At 48.0% G+C, this 21162-nt stretch overlaps 1 protein-coding gene across 2 annotated transcripts in view; it reads left to right on the plus strand.

Annotated features, from left to right (window-relative positions):
- The window catches only part of DHX15 (DEAH-box helicase 15), a 346647-nt gene that overhangs the window by 207876 nt on the left and 117609 nt on the right, over nt 1–21162 (plus strand). For both annotated transcript variants that reach the window (XM_069631877.1, XM_069631876.1), the window contains exon 9: nt 20590–20698. In XM_069631877.1, the coding sequence (XP_069487978.1) occupies nt 20590–20698 (109 nt within the window). The remainder of the gene's footprint in view (nt 1–20589; nt 20699–21162) is intronic.

The following is a 21162-nucleotide window of genomic DNA, read 5'->3' on the forward strand; positions in this document are numbered from 1 at the left end:
CCTAGCGCCCCTGCATGGACAACTTCTCCCTTTGAGTCGGTGGGACCATTCAACTCACAAGTAAGCCACCCGGACACCTATTTCGGAGCTGGTTGAATTTCCTCACGGGTTGCTGCAGGAAACCGTAGAACCAGGGAGAGGGACAACAGTTTGTGTACGTTACTACAGCCACTGGAATTGAAGTTTGCCAGTTGCAAGCTTTTTGACCAGTGCAGGAGTCCCCCGACGTCCTCCCTACTGTCCCCATGACTGAGGCACAGAACAGCAAGATCTGCAGGAACTGCCAGAAACAGAAATCTTCAGCTGCATCTTTTTCTTCATTGTAAGGTACTTTGAAACAAGACTGAGTAATTGGCTCTCGCAGTGAAAGTGCTTGAACCTTTTGCAACTCAGGTCTAATAGGCTTGTGACCCAACATATCATCTTTTTACACTACTTCCAAGAACTTGTGCAGAGACTTTACTGTTTACGCACCAGAACCGCTTTATCCTATCCAAGACTTTAGCCCATTGACTTTGGCCTAGCCTATTGAATTGACTCTTCTGGTGAAGCATTTGCACTGTAAGAATAATTGTAACTTTTCATGTTTTAATAATCTTTGCCTTTTACCCCTCTTGAAAAGTATTCTGAAATAGTATTGAAGTATATTTGTGTGAATATATTGCCTCCTTCTAATGAATGTTTTATAACTGACAGATAAATTAAAAAGTATGTATCAAAGAAACCTTGAGTGTAAGTTTATTTGAACACTTGTGATTGTAGACCTGTGTAACATTTCGAATGGATTTTGTCCTCTAACGTATTCCACATCTTTGACATGTAATGTCCACAGCTGTGCACTTCGGAAAGTTTTTCGGCAGAGGGCATCCTGCGTCGATGGCGTTGGGTCGATGTCCCTCGAAGGCCTCCATCAAGGGCGACGTCACTGGATATTATAAATAGGACGCACGGCGCCCGTAGCCTCAGTTCAGTTTTTTTCTGCGAACGTGTTAACTTTGTGGGACTCGGCGCGCCTAGTGTGTTCGTTACGATGTCTCTCTTCGACCCCTCTGACTCTGCGGTCTGGCTTCCAGACCTGCCGGGTCTGTAAGTCGAAATTGTCACTCACCGACCCGCACCACATTTGTTTGTGGTCACTGGGCGAGTTGCACGACAGACTGCTCGAAATGCCAGTCGCTGACTGCCAAGACCTTGCTGAAGGGGCAGCTCCAAGTAGGTAGGGGCTCCTTGCCTGTTAAGTCCCGTACTTCCAAGTCCAAATGGGTTTCCACCGATGACTCGAGGGGCGACTCTGTGTCGGAAGGAGTCCCGGGGATCTCGGTCCCAGAGTGGTTCCCGCCACTCATCTTCCTCGTCCCAGCACTGTAGGAAGCGCAGTCACTGGTCGCCTTCCCTGTTCTCCTCGGAGGAGGGTGCCTCGAGGAAGGTTACGTGCCCGACAAAGTCCTAGACTCCAGAGGAATGGGCGGCATTTAATTTATTTTTCAATTGCAGGGCACGGGTCCGGTTGCGCCTTCTGTCGAAGCCGGCCAGGATCGATCTTGTACCGTGGCTTACACGCCTTTGGGCTCGGGTCCGCGTTGCGACTTGCATCGGGAGACTTCGAGGTCCCGTACGGACAAAGATTCGAAAAGTTGCAAGAGATGTCTCCAGGTCTCGGTCCTCGTTCCCAGCGAGACTGCAGCTACCTACTGAAGTGCCGGACGGACACGGTGCCGACAGTCGACACCGTGTCCGTCCGACTCAGATGTCGACTGTTTACCCTCGTACCAGCCCACGGCGCCGTTGGCACCTGTCGCCCCCGAAGCCTTCGGTGCTCACGACGGCAAGGTTGTCGACGCTATCAGCGCCTTCAGGGATTTTTTCTCAATTTGTCTTTGGAGTACTCGCATTTCGTGGATCCTTCAAGGAAGGCTAATGGGAAGTCTGTGAGGCCAGTTTTGGCCTCCAGGCCCTCTTCTGTCCCCAGGCCTGGGTTTCAACTCCCTCTGGATGACATTTATGAAGAGGAATTAAAGGTCTGATGTTGAGGACCCTGTGACCTTGATGAGGCTCCACTTTTTTCTGGAGATAGTTGGAGTTGCCGCAGACCCTTCATGATGCCAGTGGGTTGGACACTTCTTTGGAAGTGGAATTCGGTTGGCCTGAGCCTGGGGCTCATGCAGTGTCTTCGTACAGGAGGCTCATGGCGAGGGTCTCAGGAGTTTCTGGGCTGGTCCAGTCCTCCTGAAGATTTTGTGCAGGATGATCTGACAGACAATTTAGATCAAGGTCCATCCTCTGATCCTATTTTGCCATTTCATCTTACCTTGCAGAAAAGGGTGGCAGCTGCTTGGCAGTCTTCGGAATCTCTTCCGGCTAATAAGTCTTTGACCAAGAAATACCGCCCTTCCGTTACTAACCTCAGCTATTTATCTACTCACCCCACTCCCAAGAGTTTGGTGGTTCAGGCGTCTAAGGCCACCTCGAGGCAGGTGGCGTACCCTACCATCCCTCTGGATAGGGACAAGCGCTTCGACGGTTGGGCCCGGAAGGGATTTTCTGCTGGAGCGTGGCCTTGAAATCGGCCAACTCCACGTGTGCCTTGGCAAGGTTTTCCCACACTCTGTGGAATTTTCTTTGGCAGCTGAGCATATTCTCAAGGGGGAAGAAAGGGATGGGTTCCTTGCTCTTGTACAGGACGGCAAGGATGCCATGTGCGAATCCCTTCAGTCGGGTTTGGATACGGCCGACAGTGTTAGCCGATCCATGGCTGCGAGCACCGTTATACGCAGATTTACATGGTTGCGGAAGTCGGGGTTTGCTCCGGATGTGCAGGTCAGTCTTCTGAACATGCCCTTTGATGTCGCACCTTTGTTTGGCAGCAAGGCTGACTAGAGCCTTGAGAGGTTGCGGACCTCAAAAGCTGTGGCGAAATCTTTAAACGCTGTGGTGCGTCAACCTCCGCCTTTTCGTCGTAGGGGACAGCAGTGGAGCGGAGGTTTTTACTACTCCTCCTTTGGTAGAACGAGGGTGGCCGCTAGTCAAAGGTGCCAGTGAAAAAGTACCTGTGGTGGTCGGGGAAATCATGGAGCCAAAGTCGCTCAGGCAGCTGCCTCTTTGCCTTCAGGCACTGCCACAGCCGCTTCCAAACAGTCATGAGGCCATGTCCCATGGTTCGCCGGTTGGGGGCTGACTGTCTCAGCATCTCTAAGAGTGGCGGGCCATTACTTCAGATGCGTGGGTTCTGGATACCATACCCCACGGCTACTGCCTTCCCTTCCTTCAGCGGCCTCAAAACAATCCACCGGGGAAACTTTGAAGCTTCCGGATCCGCTCCTTGCCCAGGAGATCTTGTCCCTGCTGGAGAAAGGTGCAATAGAAATGGTGCATGTAGCGACGAGGAACAAGGGATGGTATTCCCCTTATTTTTTGATCCCAAAGAAAGACTGGGGATTGAGACCCATCATGGACTTGCGCTGGTTGAACAAACATCTCAGGAAGGACAAGTTCAAGATGGTCACTCTTTCTCAAGTCCTCCAGGCCCTTCAACTTCAGGATTGGTTGCTGTCTCTGGACCTCAAGGATGCTTACTTTCATGTGCCGATCTATCCCGTGCACAGAACCTCGGGCTTTCACGGGCACAGGTGACCCATGCCCTGCTCCCATCATTAAGGACTCCGCACATGATTTGGCCCCATTCATCACGGCCTTCAACTCCTCCTTTTAAAACAGGTATTGTCTCTGACAACCTCAAGGATGCATGGGTGATCCCATTGCTTAAACCATCCCTAGACCCAAGCATACCCACTAACCTCATACCTATAACCACTGTCCCGTTCCTGCTGAAGATTCTAGACTGTGCAGCATACCTTCAGATCCAAGATTACATGGAATCCAACAATCTTCTAGGTCTACAACAATCTGGATTTCGTCCCAGATATGGGACTGAAACTGCTCTGATAGACCTAAAAACCCAAATTGAGGTCTTGAAGGACAAGGGCAAACTAGCAATGCTACTTCTCCTCGACCTCTCTGCGGCATGCAATCTGGTCAATCACCAGATCCTATGTAGGCATCTCCACTCTGCTGCCCACTTCTCGACCTCAGCCACGGCCTGGATCAAATCCTTTCTGAGTAATATTCATGAGGGTCTTTTCCCCGTCCGCAGCCGCGGACCCCTCTCCAATTCACTGCGGCGTTCCTCGGGGATCTTGCGTGTCACATACACTAACAGCTTCACGAAACCGCTCTTTGATGTACTTGACTATCTGGGTGTCTCCTAGACACTATGCTGACGACACTGATACTCATTCCCATCACAGGAGACTATTTAGCTGACACCAAGGCCCTTAACGACGTCTACCTGGTCATCCAAGCCTGGATGGCCCAACACCAGTTATGCCTAAATGACAAGACTGAGCTCATCCTGGGCACCTCGCAATGTGTTAGCAAACTTGAGCCTTCCTACCAGTCATTTACCATAGATGATAATACCATCCAAGTCTCGAAAGACACAAAAACTTTAGGTTTTTACCTTGACGCCACCCTATCCTTATCTCGACAAATAAATGCAGTCAGATCAGCCTCTGCATACCCTTGTAAACTCATTGCAGCCTGCAGACCGTTTCTGACCACTCCTAACAGTGTCACACTAGCCAGAACCCTCATTATGTCTTCAAACCACCAAGAACAAGGCTATCAGAGCCGCCTTAAACATCCATCGAAACCACCACATCTCTGAATCCAGAACTAACCTACAGTGGCTACCTGTCAAGCAGAGAATCTCACTGAAAACACTTGCCCTTACGCACAAATGCTTGGCTAACAAGGCCCCCCCTTTACCTCTGCAGTCGGCTGTTCCGCCATTCGACGACCCGACCTCTAAGAACTGCCCAGACCTACTGTCTATCGATCCCTAGGTTCATCCTCCAAACAGCAGGGGGTACACGCTTCCCTGTTTTAGCTTCCAAGTTATGGAATGTCCTCCCCGTCTCAATCAGATCTGAAGACTCATTTAACACATTCAAGTCCAAAACGAAATAATGGCTCTTCAACCAGCACTAGACATGTTCTGCACACCTTAGTTTTACATACTCTGGCACACTGACCTGCCTATTATATACTGTACATTCCTGTTATGTCTCATGCCTACATTTGCATTGTAATTTATGTATATAGAAATGTCCGCTTATTATCCTGTTTATAATTGTATGTATGTATATATGCTCTGTATGTAACTTTGCACAAATTGCGCCCTGATGCCTCCGGGCCGGATGGTGCGCGTTACAAATAAAAGAAATACAAAAAGTACCTGAGGTTTGCGGCTGGCGACTCGCACTTTCAGTTTTGGGTCCTGTCGTTTGGATTGACCTCCGCCTGAGGGTCTTCAAGCTAATGGTGGTGGTGGCAGCGTACCTCAAGCGAAGGGGGATTCACACCTACCCCTACTGGATGACCGGCTGATCCGGGCACGCTCTCCCGAACAAGCGTTGGATCATCTCTGTCTCACCTGCCGCACCATCCACAGGCTGGGCTTCTCCCTGAATTTCAAGATGTCGTATCTGACACCTTCCCAACAGCTCCAGTACATCGGGGTTGTGTTGGACACGTCCTTGGAAGTGTTTTGCCTCCCAAGGTAAGGGCTCATCCCATTGTACAGATGGTGGACAAGTTTCAGCATGCCCAGAGTCTCCCGGCTGCCGAATTCTTAAGGTTGCTCAGCCTCATGGCATCCTGCAGTTTTCTGGTGCCAGAGGCCAGGCTGCGGATGAGATCCCTGCAGTTGGTCCTCAAGATGCAGTGGTCAGTTCTCCGGCAAGATGTCGGATCCCGTTCAGATTCCACTCTCGGTCTCCCATGATCTTCCGTGGTGAGCCAACGAAGGGAACCTGATGAGGGAGGAACAGTTTTGGCAACCATGGCCGGAGGTAACTGTAATGACGGATGCTTTGCTCACAGGATGGGGCGCTCATGCCAATGATTTGACAGTCAGCGGTCGTTGGTCTCCAGAGTCCAAACTCCACATCAATCTGTTAGAGCTGAGGGCCATCAGGCTCGCCCTGAAGGCTTTTCTGCCTTCTGTATTGGGGGGGGGGGGGGGGGCATTGGGGATAGTGTCCTGATCATGACGGACAACACAGTGGCCGTGCATTACCTCAACAAAAAAGGGGTGGGGGTAGGGTCACTCCCATTGTGCAGAGAGGCAATGAAGCTCTTGTTCTGGGCCATCCAGCAGGAAATTTCGATCCCAGCAGTTCATCTTGCAAGAGACGAAAATGCGGCGGCAGACGCTCTGAGCAGGCAGAGCACGATCTCTCACCTGTCATTCCTCAAGTGTTGCGGAGGTTCGGTTCCCACATGATTCTCGTTGCTCCGGATTGGGCCAGGAGAGCGTGCTACCCGGACCTTCCAGAAATGTCCATCTGCCCTCCACGCAGTCTTCCCTACCAAGAGGATCCGTCCTCAAGAGAGCGGCGGTGGGCGGGGGGGTGGTGGTCAGGTTCTCCATCCAGAGGTCAAGACTCTCAACCTTCACGCTTGGTATCTGAAAGGTTGAGGTATAAGGATTGGGACCTCCCAGATGACGTGATGGAGGTGTTGCTTTCGGCCAGGTGGCCTGCAACTAAATCCTTGTACCGTTGGCGCAAGTTCTGCGACTGGTGCAGAGATCACAATGTTGATCCTTTTAGGTGCTACATTCCTATGGTGTTCTCTTTCTTACTTTCTTTGGCCCATAGGGGCCTTCAAGTGGGTACCATTAAAGGTTACTTGGCGGCGCCGTCTATCTTTAAGCGCTCGTCTGTTTTTATTTTGAGATTCCTTTGATTGCTCAGTTTCTTAAAGGACTGACTAATGGATTCCCGCTGTCCCCTTTTCCAGGTGCCGGTTTGGGATTTGAATTTGGTTTTGAAATTTCTCATGTGTGCTCCACTTGAACCTTTGCACTCATGTCCTTTGAGATTACTGTCCTTCAAGACTGTTCTTGGTTGCGGAATTGCAGGTACTTTCATCTAAGCCACCCTTTACTGTGTTTCACAAGGACATGGTTGTACTGCGAGTACGTCCCTCTTTTCTACCCAAGGTAGTTTCTGAGTCAAAAGGTGCTTCTTCGATCTTTCTACCCTCCTCCTACCCTCGTCCTGGTAAGGAAGAGGAACAACTCCATTGTTTGGATCCTAGCAGAGCTCTGAGCTTTTACATTTCTAGGATGTCCAGGGTCGGAGTGGACAATCAACTCTTTGTGGGATATGCTGGACACCGATTGGGCCAGGCTGTTACCAAACAGACCTTGTCCAGGGGGATTATCCTCACCATTACGGAGTGTTACCGATTGGCGGACCCTCCTGAAGGGTTGCAAGCTCATTCCACTAGAGGCGTGGCTACTTCCACCGCCCTCCAATGGGGGGTTCCTATTAGGAATATTTGTGATGCCGCTACATGGGCTTCAATAAATGCCTTTATTCCCTGGATACAATCCATGGTCAGGATATTCTGTTCCCGCCCCCCCCTCTCCATTTACTGGTACTGCTTGGGGTCTCGGTGTCTGTCAAAGATGTGGAATACGTTGGACACTCCATTCGAAGAACAAGTTACTTACCAAACTGGTAACATTCTTTCAACTGGATGTTCCTCCCAACGTATTCCACATCGCCCTCCCAGCCTGCCCTTCTGGAGAATTTCCTATGCAATTGCAGCTTCTGTTTCTGCAAGGCTAAGTGCAGTCAAGCAGGCATGAGACTGGTGCTACACGTTCTGAGGGAAAAAACTTCAACTGAGGCTATGGGTGCCCTGCGTCCTATTCATAACATGAGGTGACGTCGCCCTCGACGGAGGCCTTCGAGGGACATCGACCTTACGCAGGACACCCTCTGCCAAAAGGTTCCGAAGTGCACAGCTGCGGACATTACATGTCAAAGATGTGGAATACTTCGGAGGAACATATAGTTGAAAGAACGTTACCAGGTTGGTAAGTAACTTGTTCTACTGCTCACATTCCCCTCTTGAGATAAGCCTGGCTGCTCAGCTCCATTACCAAAACGGTGTAGTACAGACTTGTACCAAAGGTTGGTTTGCTTATACCTGTAGTCCTAGTTGTGTGTAGTGGTCCCAAAGGGTACTGTATACAAACTTTGCTTAACACATCACAGAAGATTCTTGCGTTTCAAGATGGCAAACCAGCACTACCAATTTAAGGTGCTACCCTTAGGCGTAGCATCCGATACAAGGGTATGTACCAAGGTACCAGCTGTGGTGGCAGCGCACCTGCGCAGGGACGGAATCTCAGGGTACCACTACCTGGAGGACTGGCTGATTACAGGGTGTTAGGCAAAGTTTGTATGCAGTACCCTTGGGGACCACTACACACAACTAGGACTACAGGTGTAAGCAAAACCAACCTTCGGTGTAAGTCTGTACTACACAGTTTTGGTAGCCAGTCTTAGCTCAAGAGGGGAATGTGAGCTGCAATGTTGGAGGTCTACAATCACAAGTAGTCAAATAGACTTACACTCAGGGTTTCTTGGTAAAACACTTATTGATTTATTTCAGTTATAAAACATTCACTAGAAGGAGGCAATATATATCACACACAAATAGACTTCAGTACTTTACACCATGTTTCTGAGGCATTTAAACTACTTTGAAGGAGGAGCAAAATGGCATTCAGAGTACTTTGAAGTAGGAGCAAAAAGGCATAGGTTAATAAAAAGATCACAATTACTCTTAGACTGTGCAAAGGGTTTGAGTTCACCAGAGAAGTTAATTCAATGCTATAGGTTAGGCCAAAGTCAATGGGCTAAAGTCTTGTATAGGATAAAGCAGTTCTGGTAGTTAAACGGAAAAGTCTTTGCCAAAGTTCTCAGTAGTTTGTAAAAGAACGAATCATGTATTGGGTCACAAGCTGATTAGGCCTGCAAATTGCAAAAGTTCCAAGCACTTTCACAGTGAGAGGCAAGTTCTCTGTCGGGTTTTCACAGTACCTTACAATGAAGAAAAAGATGCAGCTGAAGACTTCTGTTCTGGCAGTTCCTACAGATCTCGCTGTTCCTGAGCCTCAGTCGTGGGGACAAGAGGGAGGACGTCGGGGAACTCCTGCACAGGGACTGGTCAAAAAGCTGGCAACTGGCAAATCTTAAATTCCGATGGCTGTAGTCAAGCACACAAACTGGTGTCCATCTCCCTGGTTATTCGATTTCCTGCAGCACTCTGAGGAAAATATAACCAGCTACGAGATTGGTATCCAGGTGGCTTAGTGTCTAGTTGATTGGTCCCACAAAAGCAAAGGGAGAAGTCCTTGTAGGGCTTCTCTGTCGAGATGAACTCAGCAATTCGGACTTGCAGCAGGGCTTCACCAGGCAAACCAACGGTCCATGAGTTGCAGCAGCCATCCTCTGCAAGCTCGTCTTCGGTTCTTTCGTTCCAGTGGTCAACTCTGCTTTCCAGTCCAAGAGACTTGCCTTTTAAAGTTTTCTCCCATTCATTCCAGCCTAGCTGTCACTCACCCAGGAGGGTGGCTGTCCTTGCCGGACAATCAGCCAGCCAATCACACCAGAGTGCATTTGTGTCTCCTTGGAGACTAAGCACAGGGAGTTTCGGGTACCTCCCTCACTTCCTGCCCACCCCAGACACTCAGGAGCCAGAGGCGGTCTTCAGTCCAGAAGCCCATCAAAGGCATAGATACAAAGGGATCAAACCTGGTTTGGCGCGCAGAGACGCACTAGAAGGACCTTTCCAAAAAGATGGCGAAAAAAGCAGCCCGGGACCTGTTTAAACAAAGGGGCTTAAGGCGCCATCTTGAAAAACATGGCTCCTGTGATTTTTAGCTGCCGGTGTTCGCGGTCCAGAAAAATCATGGTAGTTCGTTGTAAAACCACTGCCACCAGCCATTTCGATAGAAAAGGGTAGCATTTCACTGCTACATGGGTTTCTAGACACAGGGTATACTAGGTAGCCCCTCCAGCACTCTATAGGAATAAAGTGTGTGCTGGGACTAGGAATTTAAAGACTAGTTAAGTCAATTTAACCTTACATTCTCTGGGAAACAGTTTATCCCAGAGAAGGTATTAAAACCTTTGGGAAGTCTAAAAAGACATCCCTGTGTCACTGCACTGAGGGTGCTGTGCAACACCTTTGAAAAGATGCCTATGGAGTTATCTTAAAACTCCATAATCAAAGAACACAAGAGTAGAACGCACATCAAAATACATGAGTGGGGGAAAAAAGGATCCCGCTCTTTCCAGGTAAAAAAAATCAAGTCATCAAAATCCAGCAAAGTTGCTAGGGGTCTCTAAGGTGAAGGGAATTAGCACATTTTTGAGAATTCTCCCTAACCGGATCGACAGAAGCCCCTGCAAGGAAGACTTCTACCCTTGAGTTGGTGGGACAAATCAACTCCAAAGTAAGCCACCTGGACAACCTCTCGGTGCTGGTTAAATTTCCACAGTTGCTGCTGGAAACCGAATAGCCAGGGAGAGGAACACAAGTTTGTGTGCGTTGCTTTTAAGCTGACCAAGAACTCCACGAAGATACTCGACTCCCAGGAAGTGGTACTAACTGAGCATGAGCCCCCTCAACAGTGTGTGGGACCCCAGATGCCAGGAAAGCCCATCTGGACAGCCAGGAACCGTGGTGTTGATATTTGCGGTAGACGTGAGGAGCTGGAACACTGAACAGCCAGTTACAAGCAGTGACTGTCCCAGTGCAGGAGTCCCCAGAAGTCCACCCTCTTGTCCCCATGACCGAGGCCCAGGAACAGTGAGATCTGCAGAGCTGCACAGGAACAGACGTAATCTTCTGCACTTTTTCTTCACCCTAAAGGTACTGTACAGTCTAAGAGCTTGCCTCTTGTTGTGTAGCCACTTGTCCATCGTTGGAGACTTGCTTGGTTGCATATGTAGAGTTGCTTGCAGCGTCTTTACTTCACAAGCCTAATCGGCTTGTGCCCCTACTTGGATTTCTTCTAATCTACCAAGACTTTTTAAACAGTACTACACAGGTTAATAGTGTGTGGAGCAGCCAGGCTCCTCTCAAGAGGGGTCAATGTGAGCTGGAGGGGAGTTGTACAGAGATTTAGTGACAAGTATCCAAATAAACTTACACACAAGGTTTCTTGATTAAACAATTGTTAATTTACCAGTCAGTTAAAATAAGCCTTCTTCAGAAGGGAGCAACATAAAGCAACACACATACACTCCAAAAATATACTCTTGGTTTTCTAAATCAGCAAATACCCATTTGGGATTGCATACAGACACTTCCTACACAGTTTGGCGACTTCAGTAGTTAGGGTGCTGTTGACATTAATGTATCACTGTTGGATTTAGAATATTCTTGAGGATTGTCAAAGAAAAGAGTTCATAATAATTGAATAAGTATTCACACAATTATTCTTAAGCAGGTGTAAGTACTTTCAAAACAACCCCCCAATGCAAAGTTACTTAACCCTTTCTTGGAACGAAGGCAAAACACATAAGCAGAAGAGAAGAGTCATTCAGGGAGCCAAGCCAGCTAATGTTAAATTAGCAAAAGTCAGTGAGCTGAAGCACTTCCTGCAGGTAGGTAGAAAGTCTTTCACAATGTTTAAAAAAGTATTTGTAGGGTAGAAGAAATCAAAGTAGGGCCACAAGCTGATTAGGCTTGTGAGGTAAATAAGCTGCAAGCAACTCTACACGAGCAACCGAGACAAGTCTCCACTGAGAACAAGTGAGGTTACACAACAAGAGGTAAGTTCTCTCAGTACCTTTAGGCTGAGGATAAGTGCAGAAGATGGCTTCTGTTCCATGGCAGCTCTGCAAATCTTGTTGTTCCTGTGCCTCAGTTGTGGGGACAAGACGGAGGACGCCTCGGGAGTCCCACCAACTCAAGGGGAGAAGTCTTCCTTGCTGGGATTCATGTGATGCTGAAAATGCATCGAAGGGACAGCGCCTCTGAATCCTTGTCCTTTATTGCTTTTTATCATGTGTTCTGTCTTGCTTTCCGCGCAGGAGTTCATGTAGGACTCCTGGCTGTGCCGCTCTTCCTGTATTTGGTTTGCTGAACAGACACTTGGGATACCCTTATGTCACTCATGAGTGGGAGTACGACCCTGTACTCCTAGTGTGTTAGTGTGTTTTTGGGCACCTGTGTGTGTGTGTGTGGGGACCACAGAGTGGGGTTCGAGCTGGTGGCAGCTCCGTGCTGATTTGACAGGTGCCCCCTGCGCATCCTCCATTTTGGGATGCCCAGGCCCCGTCACTGGAATCAGTGGATTCCTACTGGGAAACGAGATGGCCCCTGTGGCCTCTTGCTTTCTATCGCCTGTTACCTTACTTTTCCCAAAGTCCCGGGAAGCACAACTCTGTCCCTTCCCCCTGACTGACTGTTGGGTGGAAGTTCCATATATGATGTTGTGGGGAAGTCCAGGCCAGACTGGCTGGAGCCTTCCCAATGACTGTATGTTGTGGGTACACCCGTGGGGTGGGACCTGAGCGAATGGAGTATGTGACGAATACGCATTCTGTTATGGGTGTCCAGTATCTGGTGTTTGGCACAAAGACTGAGACAGCTCTGCCCGAAACCAGTATGAATGCAGTGTAGTGCTGAATGGCAGAGTGCTTGTCCGAATCCACATTCTCTGTCGAGTGTCTGGATGGAGAAGAATGGCCTGAATGCACAATGAGCCTTGGCTGCCTGACTGCCCGTCTGAATGATTGGTTGCCCGAGTGTGAGCCATGGGAGATCAACAGTATATCTGGGGGACCTCACTGCTAGAAATCGTTCAGAAGTTGAAACTGATGCTTAACTTTGACCCACTGGAAGAACTACTACTGCTGCTGCTGTCCTTCGCTAATCTTAAAGCTGCTGTGCCTTCAAAGAACTGATCCAAGAGAGGACCTGACTAGGAGACCTCTTCCAGAGCTACGAGGGACCATCGTGCACCAGGTGATCTTTGCCAAAGCTCCCTGGTAGACCTACGAAAGTCTGCCCGGCGGAGAAGGGGACCACCGAGGAGAATGAAGAGAGAACCGGACAGCCGTCTACGACCGCAGCCACAGTGCTCCCTTTGCCCAAGAACATTTGATACAAGGACTCCCTTGTTCAATCTCGTCGACCACTTTCGTCCTGCCGGAGAAAGTCAAGGCTGCCGATGACCAAGGAGAATCTGCCGGTGGGTTTCCTGCCACCCGAAGACCTCAGACGCCGACTAAGCTACTGAAGCCAGCCGTGGTCAGGTCCGGTTTGCCGGCGCCAGACGCTGATGACCTGATGCCCTTGCTGGCCCAAAGTTCTTCACTGACTCTGCAGCAACGAACCATTGTCGCCAAGGTGCACCGCACGACTCCCTTGTTGCAGGACGTTTTCGACCAATCGTCAATGAGCACTGCAAGGACCGAAGTTGCTACCTCAATGACAACTTTTAACTTTCCGTCATCTCAGAAGTTTGACGACCCGTGGCTCCTGCCTGAAAAGGAGTGCACTCAAGAAGGGCCAGTCAATTCCTTGACTAAAATCTCCAACACAAGGTACATTTGGGTTGCAGAACTATGGAAGATAAGACTTCAATAGACGATTTATGGACTGGGCTTGTATTGCATCTTCATTTACAGGTTGCCCAGGTGGGGGATCCTCAAACAGAACTGTGCCTAGGGCTAGGGGCCCAGTATTCTGTCAATTGTCCAACCCACTTGTTTTCCTCCTAAATCTATGGTTGATATCGTTTTGCTGTGTTGATTCTTATGCTATGTGAACTGAGTACAGTTGATGCATTTTAATGGAATCTGAGTAATCGTGGTACCACCTAGAACTGTATTTACCTTTTTAGAATTGTCGTAGCACAAAGTGTGTTATCGTGATTGTGTATATAACCTTGAACCTTATTTATATAAAGATCTGTGTTTTAACTAAGCTATTGTGTGGACATTACTTTGTGGGTGCTTGGGAAATACACTGTACTTAAGAACCAAAAAATAAAAAGAACCAGCCTGCATCACCTCCTGAGAAGCTAGGCCTTAATTGCTCACTGTTGGGGAGAATTCTCATACATTTGTTAATTCCCTACACCTTAAAGACCCCCAGCAACTTTGCTGGATTTTGAGGACTTGATTTTTTTTTAACCTGGAAAGAGTTGGAGCCTCCCCCCCCATCTCCCCCACTCATGTATTTTGATGTGTTTTTCACTTGTGTTCTTTGATTATGAAATTTTAGATAACTCCATAGGCATCATCTTCATGTGTTACACAGCACCCTCAGCAGTGACACAGGGATGTCTTTTTAGACTTCCCAAAGGTTTAGTTACCTTCTCTAAGATAGACTGCTGTTTCAAATGTAATATGAAATTGACTTTACTAGTCTTTACAAATTCCTAGACCCAGCACACACCATCTTACAATGGAGTGCTGGAGGGGTTACATAGTATCCGCTGTGTCTAAATAGTCATATAGCAGTCAAATGCTACCCTTTCCTATTGAAAAGGCTGGTGGCAGTGGTTTTACAACGAACTACCATGATTTTACCCGACCGCAAAAACCAGTAGCTAAAAATCGTGGGGGCCATGTTTTTCAAGATGGCGCCTTAAGCCCCTTTGTTTAAACGGGTCCCTGTCGTCTTTTTTTGCAGTTTCTTTTTGGAAAGGTCCTTCTAGTGTTTGTCTCTGCGCGCCAAACCAGGTTTGGTCCTTTGTTCATGTGCCTTTGACGTGCTTCCGGACTGAAGACCGCCTCTGGTGTCTGAGTGTCTGGGGTGGGCAGGAAGCGAGGGAGGTGCTGGAAACGCCCTGTGCTTAGTCTCCTAGGAGACCCAAATGCACTCTGGCATGATTGGCGGGCTGACTGTCCGGCAAGGACATCCAACCTTTTTGGGTGTGTGACAGCTAGGCTGGAATGAAAGGGAGAAAACAGTTAAAAAGGCGAGTCTCTTGGACAGGAGAGCAGTCGGCCACTGGAAGGAAGGAACCGAAAAGAGCTGGAAGAGGACGGCTGCTGCAACTCCTAGACCCTTCGTTTGCCCAGTGAAGCCCTGCTGCAGGTCCGAATTGCCTAGTCCATCTCGACAGAGAAGCCCCTTCAAGGATGACTTCTTCCTTTGAGTTGGTGGGACCGATCAACTCGTAAGCCACCTGGATACCATTCTCAAGTCTGGTTAGGATTAACCAGGGAGAGCTATACCTGCTTGTGTGCTTGAATCTACAGCTACTGGAACTGAAGTGACTCCATCTTGTTTGATATTTTGCGACGATCCCGTGAAGTGCAGGAGTGTCCCCGTCCTCCCTCTTGTCCCCACGACTGATTGTTTATTTATTAGGATTTATAAAGCGCGCACCAGCCCTGATGCCTTGTGGCGCTGTTACAGTAAGTATGTTACAGATAGCAGTGGAAAGCATCATTGCTGGTTACACTGGATTAAAGGAACAGTTATACATGAGTAAGAATTATAGGTACAGTACAGAGAAGTGCAAACTTAGTTACTTTTGTCAGTGGGCATAGCTGTGTCAGTTGAATAGTGTGGTCTTAAGGACTTTGCGGAAAATGAGGGAGGTTTCGGCACGGAGGGCGGTGGGGAGGGCATTCCAAAGTTTGGGGGCTTGATGAGGGAGGCCTATACCTCTAGCTTTAGCTCTTTTGACTGAAGGTATGTGTAGTAGGTTGGTGTGGTGTCCTCGTGGGGCGTGTGGAGGTGTCATGGTTGATATCAGAAAGATGAGGGGGGCAGTGAGGCTAAGGCATTTGTGGGTTAAGGTCAGAGTCGTGAACATTCGTTCCTTAACCGGAAGCCAGTGAGCATCTCTCCAAGCATGGGTAATGTGATCTCTCTTAGGGATATTGAGGGCTGCTCTGAGTGCGTTGTTCTGCACTGTTTGAAGCCGATTTTCGTTTTTCAGAGGTGCCTACTAGGTGGGTATTACAATAGTCCAGCTTGGTGCCTATGGTAGCTCTGGCGATGGAGAGGCAGTTCTGTTTGGTTAGGTATGGTTTGACAGCGCTTATTAGTTTGGGCAGAGGCAATAGTATTGATCTGTTAGTGGCATCTAGGTGTACTCCTAGGTCTTTATGGATGGGGAGACTGGCATGGAAGTTATCTCGATGGAGAAGTTGGCATATTGGGGGTGGAGTTTATTAAAAATGTCTTGTTGGCCAATGATGATGATCTGTTTTGTCTACATTGAGACAGTTTGTGGTCATCCAAGCCTGAATGGTGGAGTAGATTTCAAAGAGGGCTGCTGCATCGTGATCGTAGGAGCCAGTGAGAGGGAGGAGGACTTGAGTGTCATCAGCATAGTTTGTAGAAGCTATGCGGAGGGAGTCAAGTTTGTCATAGAGGGGTTTGGTAAACCGATTGTAGTGTGTAGGGGCAGTGCGGGAACCCTGTGGTACACAGCAGTGAATGGTGGTGGCGGTTGCGTTAGCTGTGTGTCAGAATACTTACATAGCTCTGCCTTCTACGAAAGAGGTGATCCAGGAGTTGGCATGGTTAAAGTGAAATGTGCTAGTGAGGTGTGAGGTGAATTTTGTGATCGAGGTCTAATGCGGCAGATGGGTCTAGAACAAGTGGGAGGGCTGGTTTTGTGGTGTCAATTATTTTGGTGATTTGATCTTTAAGTCCACGAGGGCCGATTCCGTGCCATGGCCTTTGCGGAACTCTTGCCTTTTTCCTAAGATTGAATGAGTTTCCAGGAAATGCTGGATTTGGTTGTGGACGGCCTTGTCGAGGATTTTGAGGAGGAAGGGGACAGTAGTGATGGGACGGTAGTTGCTAGGGGATGATGGGTCTAAGGATGATTTCTTGAGAAGGGGACGTACCCAAGCTTCTTTGAGGTTAGCAGGGACAATGCCTGAGACGAATGATGCATTAATGAAAACTGTGATAAGTGGGGCCAGAGAGTCCGCGCTATCTTTAATGATGTTGGGTGGGCAGATGTCACCTTTGCATGTGGAGGGTTTGATGTGTTGTAAGAGTGCAGTGACATTTGATTCAGAAACCTTTCTGAATGTGAAGAGGAGGGGTGGGTAAGCTTCTGTGTACTGACATAGGTCAGCTGTGTCTGAGTTGGACAAGAGGGAGCGTTGGGATCAAATTTTATCTTGGAGTGAGATTTTAAGAAGAGCTTCTTGTATACTGTTACACCAGGCTTGGCCTTTGGTTATTTCATCAGGGCCAGCAAGAGGAGAGGTGAGGTCTTTGAAGATAGTGAATAGTTCCCTGGATTTAGAGTTTGCCTTAGATATGCAGGAGTTAATGTTGTTGTGTTATTGGATTTGGCAGTGAATATCGCTATTTTGTATATTAATGAGGTTCTTTTAAAATCACCTTTGGTGCCCTCACATGGGTTGGATTGCCACTTGGAGAGGGCAGTCCGTTTGTTGGCGCGGATGGCCATTAGATCCTCAGTGAACCATGAGTTGGTTTTCATGGATTTCTTTCCTTTTTTAGCTTCAATGGTGTTGATGGCTGTAATAAGGGTGCGCCAGTAGATGTCAGCCAAGGAGGGGGCAGTAGATTGTCTGCCGTGAGTTTTTTGGAACTTCTGACCATGGCCTGGGGTGCATAGCAGAGTGTTTTGGTGGTGGTTTTAGTGGTGATGGATAGTTAGATGCAGTTTAGTTTATTTGTATAGCGCAGCTGAACCCTGGCTTAACTGGGTGCTTTATCGTTAAGATCAGCAGTGGTTACAGAAAGTTGCACATACAGTATGTGAAAGCGGTTGAAACAATACAAAGGAAAGTGTGAGGGGCCGGGTTACAAGGTGGTCCTTGAAAAGGCATACATTGGATACAGAATACATGCGTCACATCTTTGATACAAAGTAAACATTAGATGCAAAGAAGACGGGTGCTAGTTTTAGCTGGGTACCGATAACAATCTATTGCAGGGATGTGAGTAGTTCCTTTACCTTGGCTCAGAACGATATGTCGGCTTTGATTGTCATAGGTAATGCATTCCAGGCTTTGGCTGCTTGCACATTTATGGTCTGTCCAGGGATGTTGAATGTTATGGTGGAGGAACAATTATCTGCAACCCAGTCAAGGGTGCGTGTGGGGGTCAGGGATTTTTTGCATGCATCCTAGATCTTTGTGGTCTTTAGCAAGGGTTGCAGTATCTTTATCTTTAGGGTTGGTGAGGCCTAAATTAAGGTCGCCGAGTAGAAGGGATTTCGTTGAGTTTTTTAGTTTGTTGCTTAAGGCGTGGAGGAGGTGCCCTTGGAACTCCATAGGTGTCCCAGGCGGTCTGTATATAATGTGAATATTTAGTGACATTGGGTGATGCAGAGAGTTTGCAATAACACATGGGAAGGTACCATCGACCTTCTCTGTCAGTCTGACTGGGAGATTGTCTCCATGTATGAGGGCAACTCCCCCTGCTATGGCAAATTTTCTGTCCTGATGAAGGATGGAATAGCCTAGAGGGAGGGCAAGCTTGATAGCAGGACCGGATGCCTCATTGAGCCATGTTTCTGTGATGGCCAGTAAGTCTAAGTCTATGATAATGAGGCTCTTGATTGCGAGGGCATGGGCTGGGTGGGATCTGGCATTGATGAGCGTACATTTGAGTGCCTCAGAGGCTCTGGGAATCTTGGGGGAAGATGAAGGGGTGAGGGTCGTGGTGCGGCCTGAGGTGGGTGTAGTGTTTTTGTGCCTGGAGAGTGCTGGTTTAAGGTATCGCTGGGTATGAGCGTCTGAGTGTTGGGGAGGAGGTTGCTGAGTTACACTGGGTGTGTTTTGTAGCATATTGATAGGATACTTTGGTGCAGTGGCTTAATGATGGGTTTCTGAGGATGGTTGATTTGGGGAGGCTGCGGGAGGGTGCGCGTTCTTAGTCTTAGGTTCCTGAAGTTTGTGAGATATGTGGGTTTGCGTGAGTGAGATGTAAATTGTGGTGGAGTTGGTACACTTTATGGGTGGGTCAGAGGTCTGAGGTAGGTGGTGTGTTGTGTGGATAACATGGTTGTGGATGAGTGCAAGAGTGTGGCTATTGAGGCTGCCAGTATAATGAGTAGTAACGGAGAGGTGGGATGAAAGGTATGTTGGCACCTGTGCATGTGGAGCGTTTTGTGTGAGGTGGTTGGATACATTGGGTTGGACTGTTTGATGGTTGGATACAATTAGCTGGCAAAATAGTAGTGGCTAGATAAAACTATCAACTAGAGGGCAGATGCAGTACACAGTTTGGCAGTGCACACAGTTTAGCAGTGCAGGCTAGATACAGCTAATAGGCGGCACAATGGCCGGGTGCAGCAGACCGTAGTCGGATGCCGTTTATTTTTTTTCTGGACTCAAGGAGCAAGGGCTTGTGTTAGCGCTGCAGAGAGGGGGACACTGAGAGGCCCGTGGGAGAGGTTAATGTCGTACAAGTGGGAAGTCTAGGGTGAGGATAAGGTGTGGGGTAGTGAGCGTCTGATGTCTTCTCCCTTAGGGAGTGTTGATTGTGTGGCATACCTTCATGGAGATACTTGTTTGGAGGTATCTTGTTCCCTGGTAGTGGTGAATCGTGGCAGATGTGGACCGGCGCGGACAGGAAGTTGCCCTTATGGTGGCCTGCCCTTGGAGGTGCGCCGGCTCTCGCCTTCCGGTGGCGAGTAACTGTGAAAATAGCGCGGAGCAGCCGATCCTGGCTGTGTGGTCGCTTGGCAACCACAATGCTACAAACGTGCTGCCATTTTGCGCCGGGCCCTCGTGGCTGGCGAGAGAGCTACAGCTGTTGTGCGGTAAGCTGCGGGATGTACACTGCACAATATTGTGCACGGTGTGAGGTGACTGGCGTGCGTACCGACACAGGATAGAGGCCTGCAGCCTGAGGGTCAGGAACAATGAGATCTGCAGGACCTGCCAGGAACTAACGTCGTCAGCTGCATTTTGTTCTTCATACTAAAGTACTGCCCCAACAGATTGAGAGAACGCCACTCTCGCGGTGAAAGTTCATGAAACTTTCCTAACTTACAGGCCTAATCAGCTTGTGACCCGACATGATTCTTTTTCGCCTAAACTACTGCTGAGAACTTTTGCAAAGACTTTACCGTTTGATACCAGAACTGCTCTTTCCTATCCAGAACACTAGCCCATTGACTTTGGTCTGGCCTATTGACTGGAGTTGAACTCTTCTGGTGAACTGAAACTATTTGCACTGTCTATGTATATGTGACCTATTCTACTTTTTGACCATTTGCACACGTAACTGAACTGCCATTTGGCTCCTTTCATTGGAGCTCAAACTGTCTCAAATTCTTAGTTGTGTATTGAAGTGTATTGGTATATAATAGTGAGTTGTCTTCTGCTAGTGAAATGTTTTATAAATAATTGTGTAAATTAATACGTGTTTTACCAAGAAACCTTCAGTATAAGTGTTTACTTGAACCACTGTGATTGAATGTGCTTTGTGTAACTACTTGTACTGCTCACATTCCCTCTTGAGATGAGCCTGGCTGCTCAGCTCGCTACCAAAAACTGTGTGGTACAGACTTATAACAAAGGTTGGTTTGGCTAACACCTGTAGTCCTAATTGTGTGTAGTGGTCCCAGAGGGTAATGCATGCAATTTTGCCTATCAGTGGGAAAAAGTTAAGCGAGAAGAATATCGACCTTCAAAGTTAACATATTTAATGAGGGTTTGATGTAAATAGCAATTTTGTTTTATCTTGCAGGATAATACGTACCCTGAAATTTTGAGGTCTAACTTGGGATCTGTAGTCCTGCAATTGAAGAAGCTTGGTATAGATGACTTGGTGCACTTTGATTTTATGGATCCTCCAGGTAAGACGGTGTGGATTAGCAATTTAGATAATTGCTTCGAGATTTCGGTTTTAAAACTTCTCTTCATACTCTGGTTACCTGCTCTCCTACACTTCCAAGTTAATATTTTCCTCTGTTGCTTGGACAAGATTGTGCTTTCAACAACTGGATGGATGCTTCAAAAGATATAAAGACGTCACTAATCGTTGCTATTACTTTATACCTGTTGGTAGTGCTGGAAAGTGCTTTGACAGCTCACCACCTCTTTTTGTGACATTTTGATTTAACTTCTCACGCTGTCATTTGTGGGATTGTTTTGGTTAAGAAAACTGCATACAATTATATCCATATGAAAGCCAACACACCACCTTTTGTTGTGTACCATGCACACCTGTATTCGATGCGTGTCCTGTATGTTGGGGGGATAAATCATATAATGCATCTGCGGCATGACTCCCTTTACTTTCAAGCTTATTCCTGACTCA

This window comes from Ambystoma mexicanum, chromosome 6q (genome assembly GCF_040938575.1).
Source record: "Ambystoma mexicanum isolate Mex_15411 chromosome 6q, UKY_AmexF1_1, whole genome shotgun sequence".
NCBI lineage: Eukaryota > Metazoa > Chordata > Amphibia > Caudata > Ambystomatidae > Ambystoma > Ambystoma mexicanum.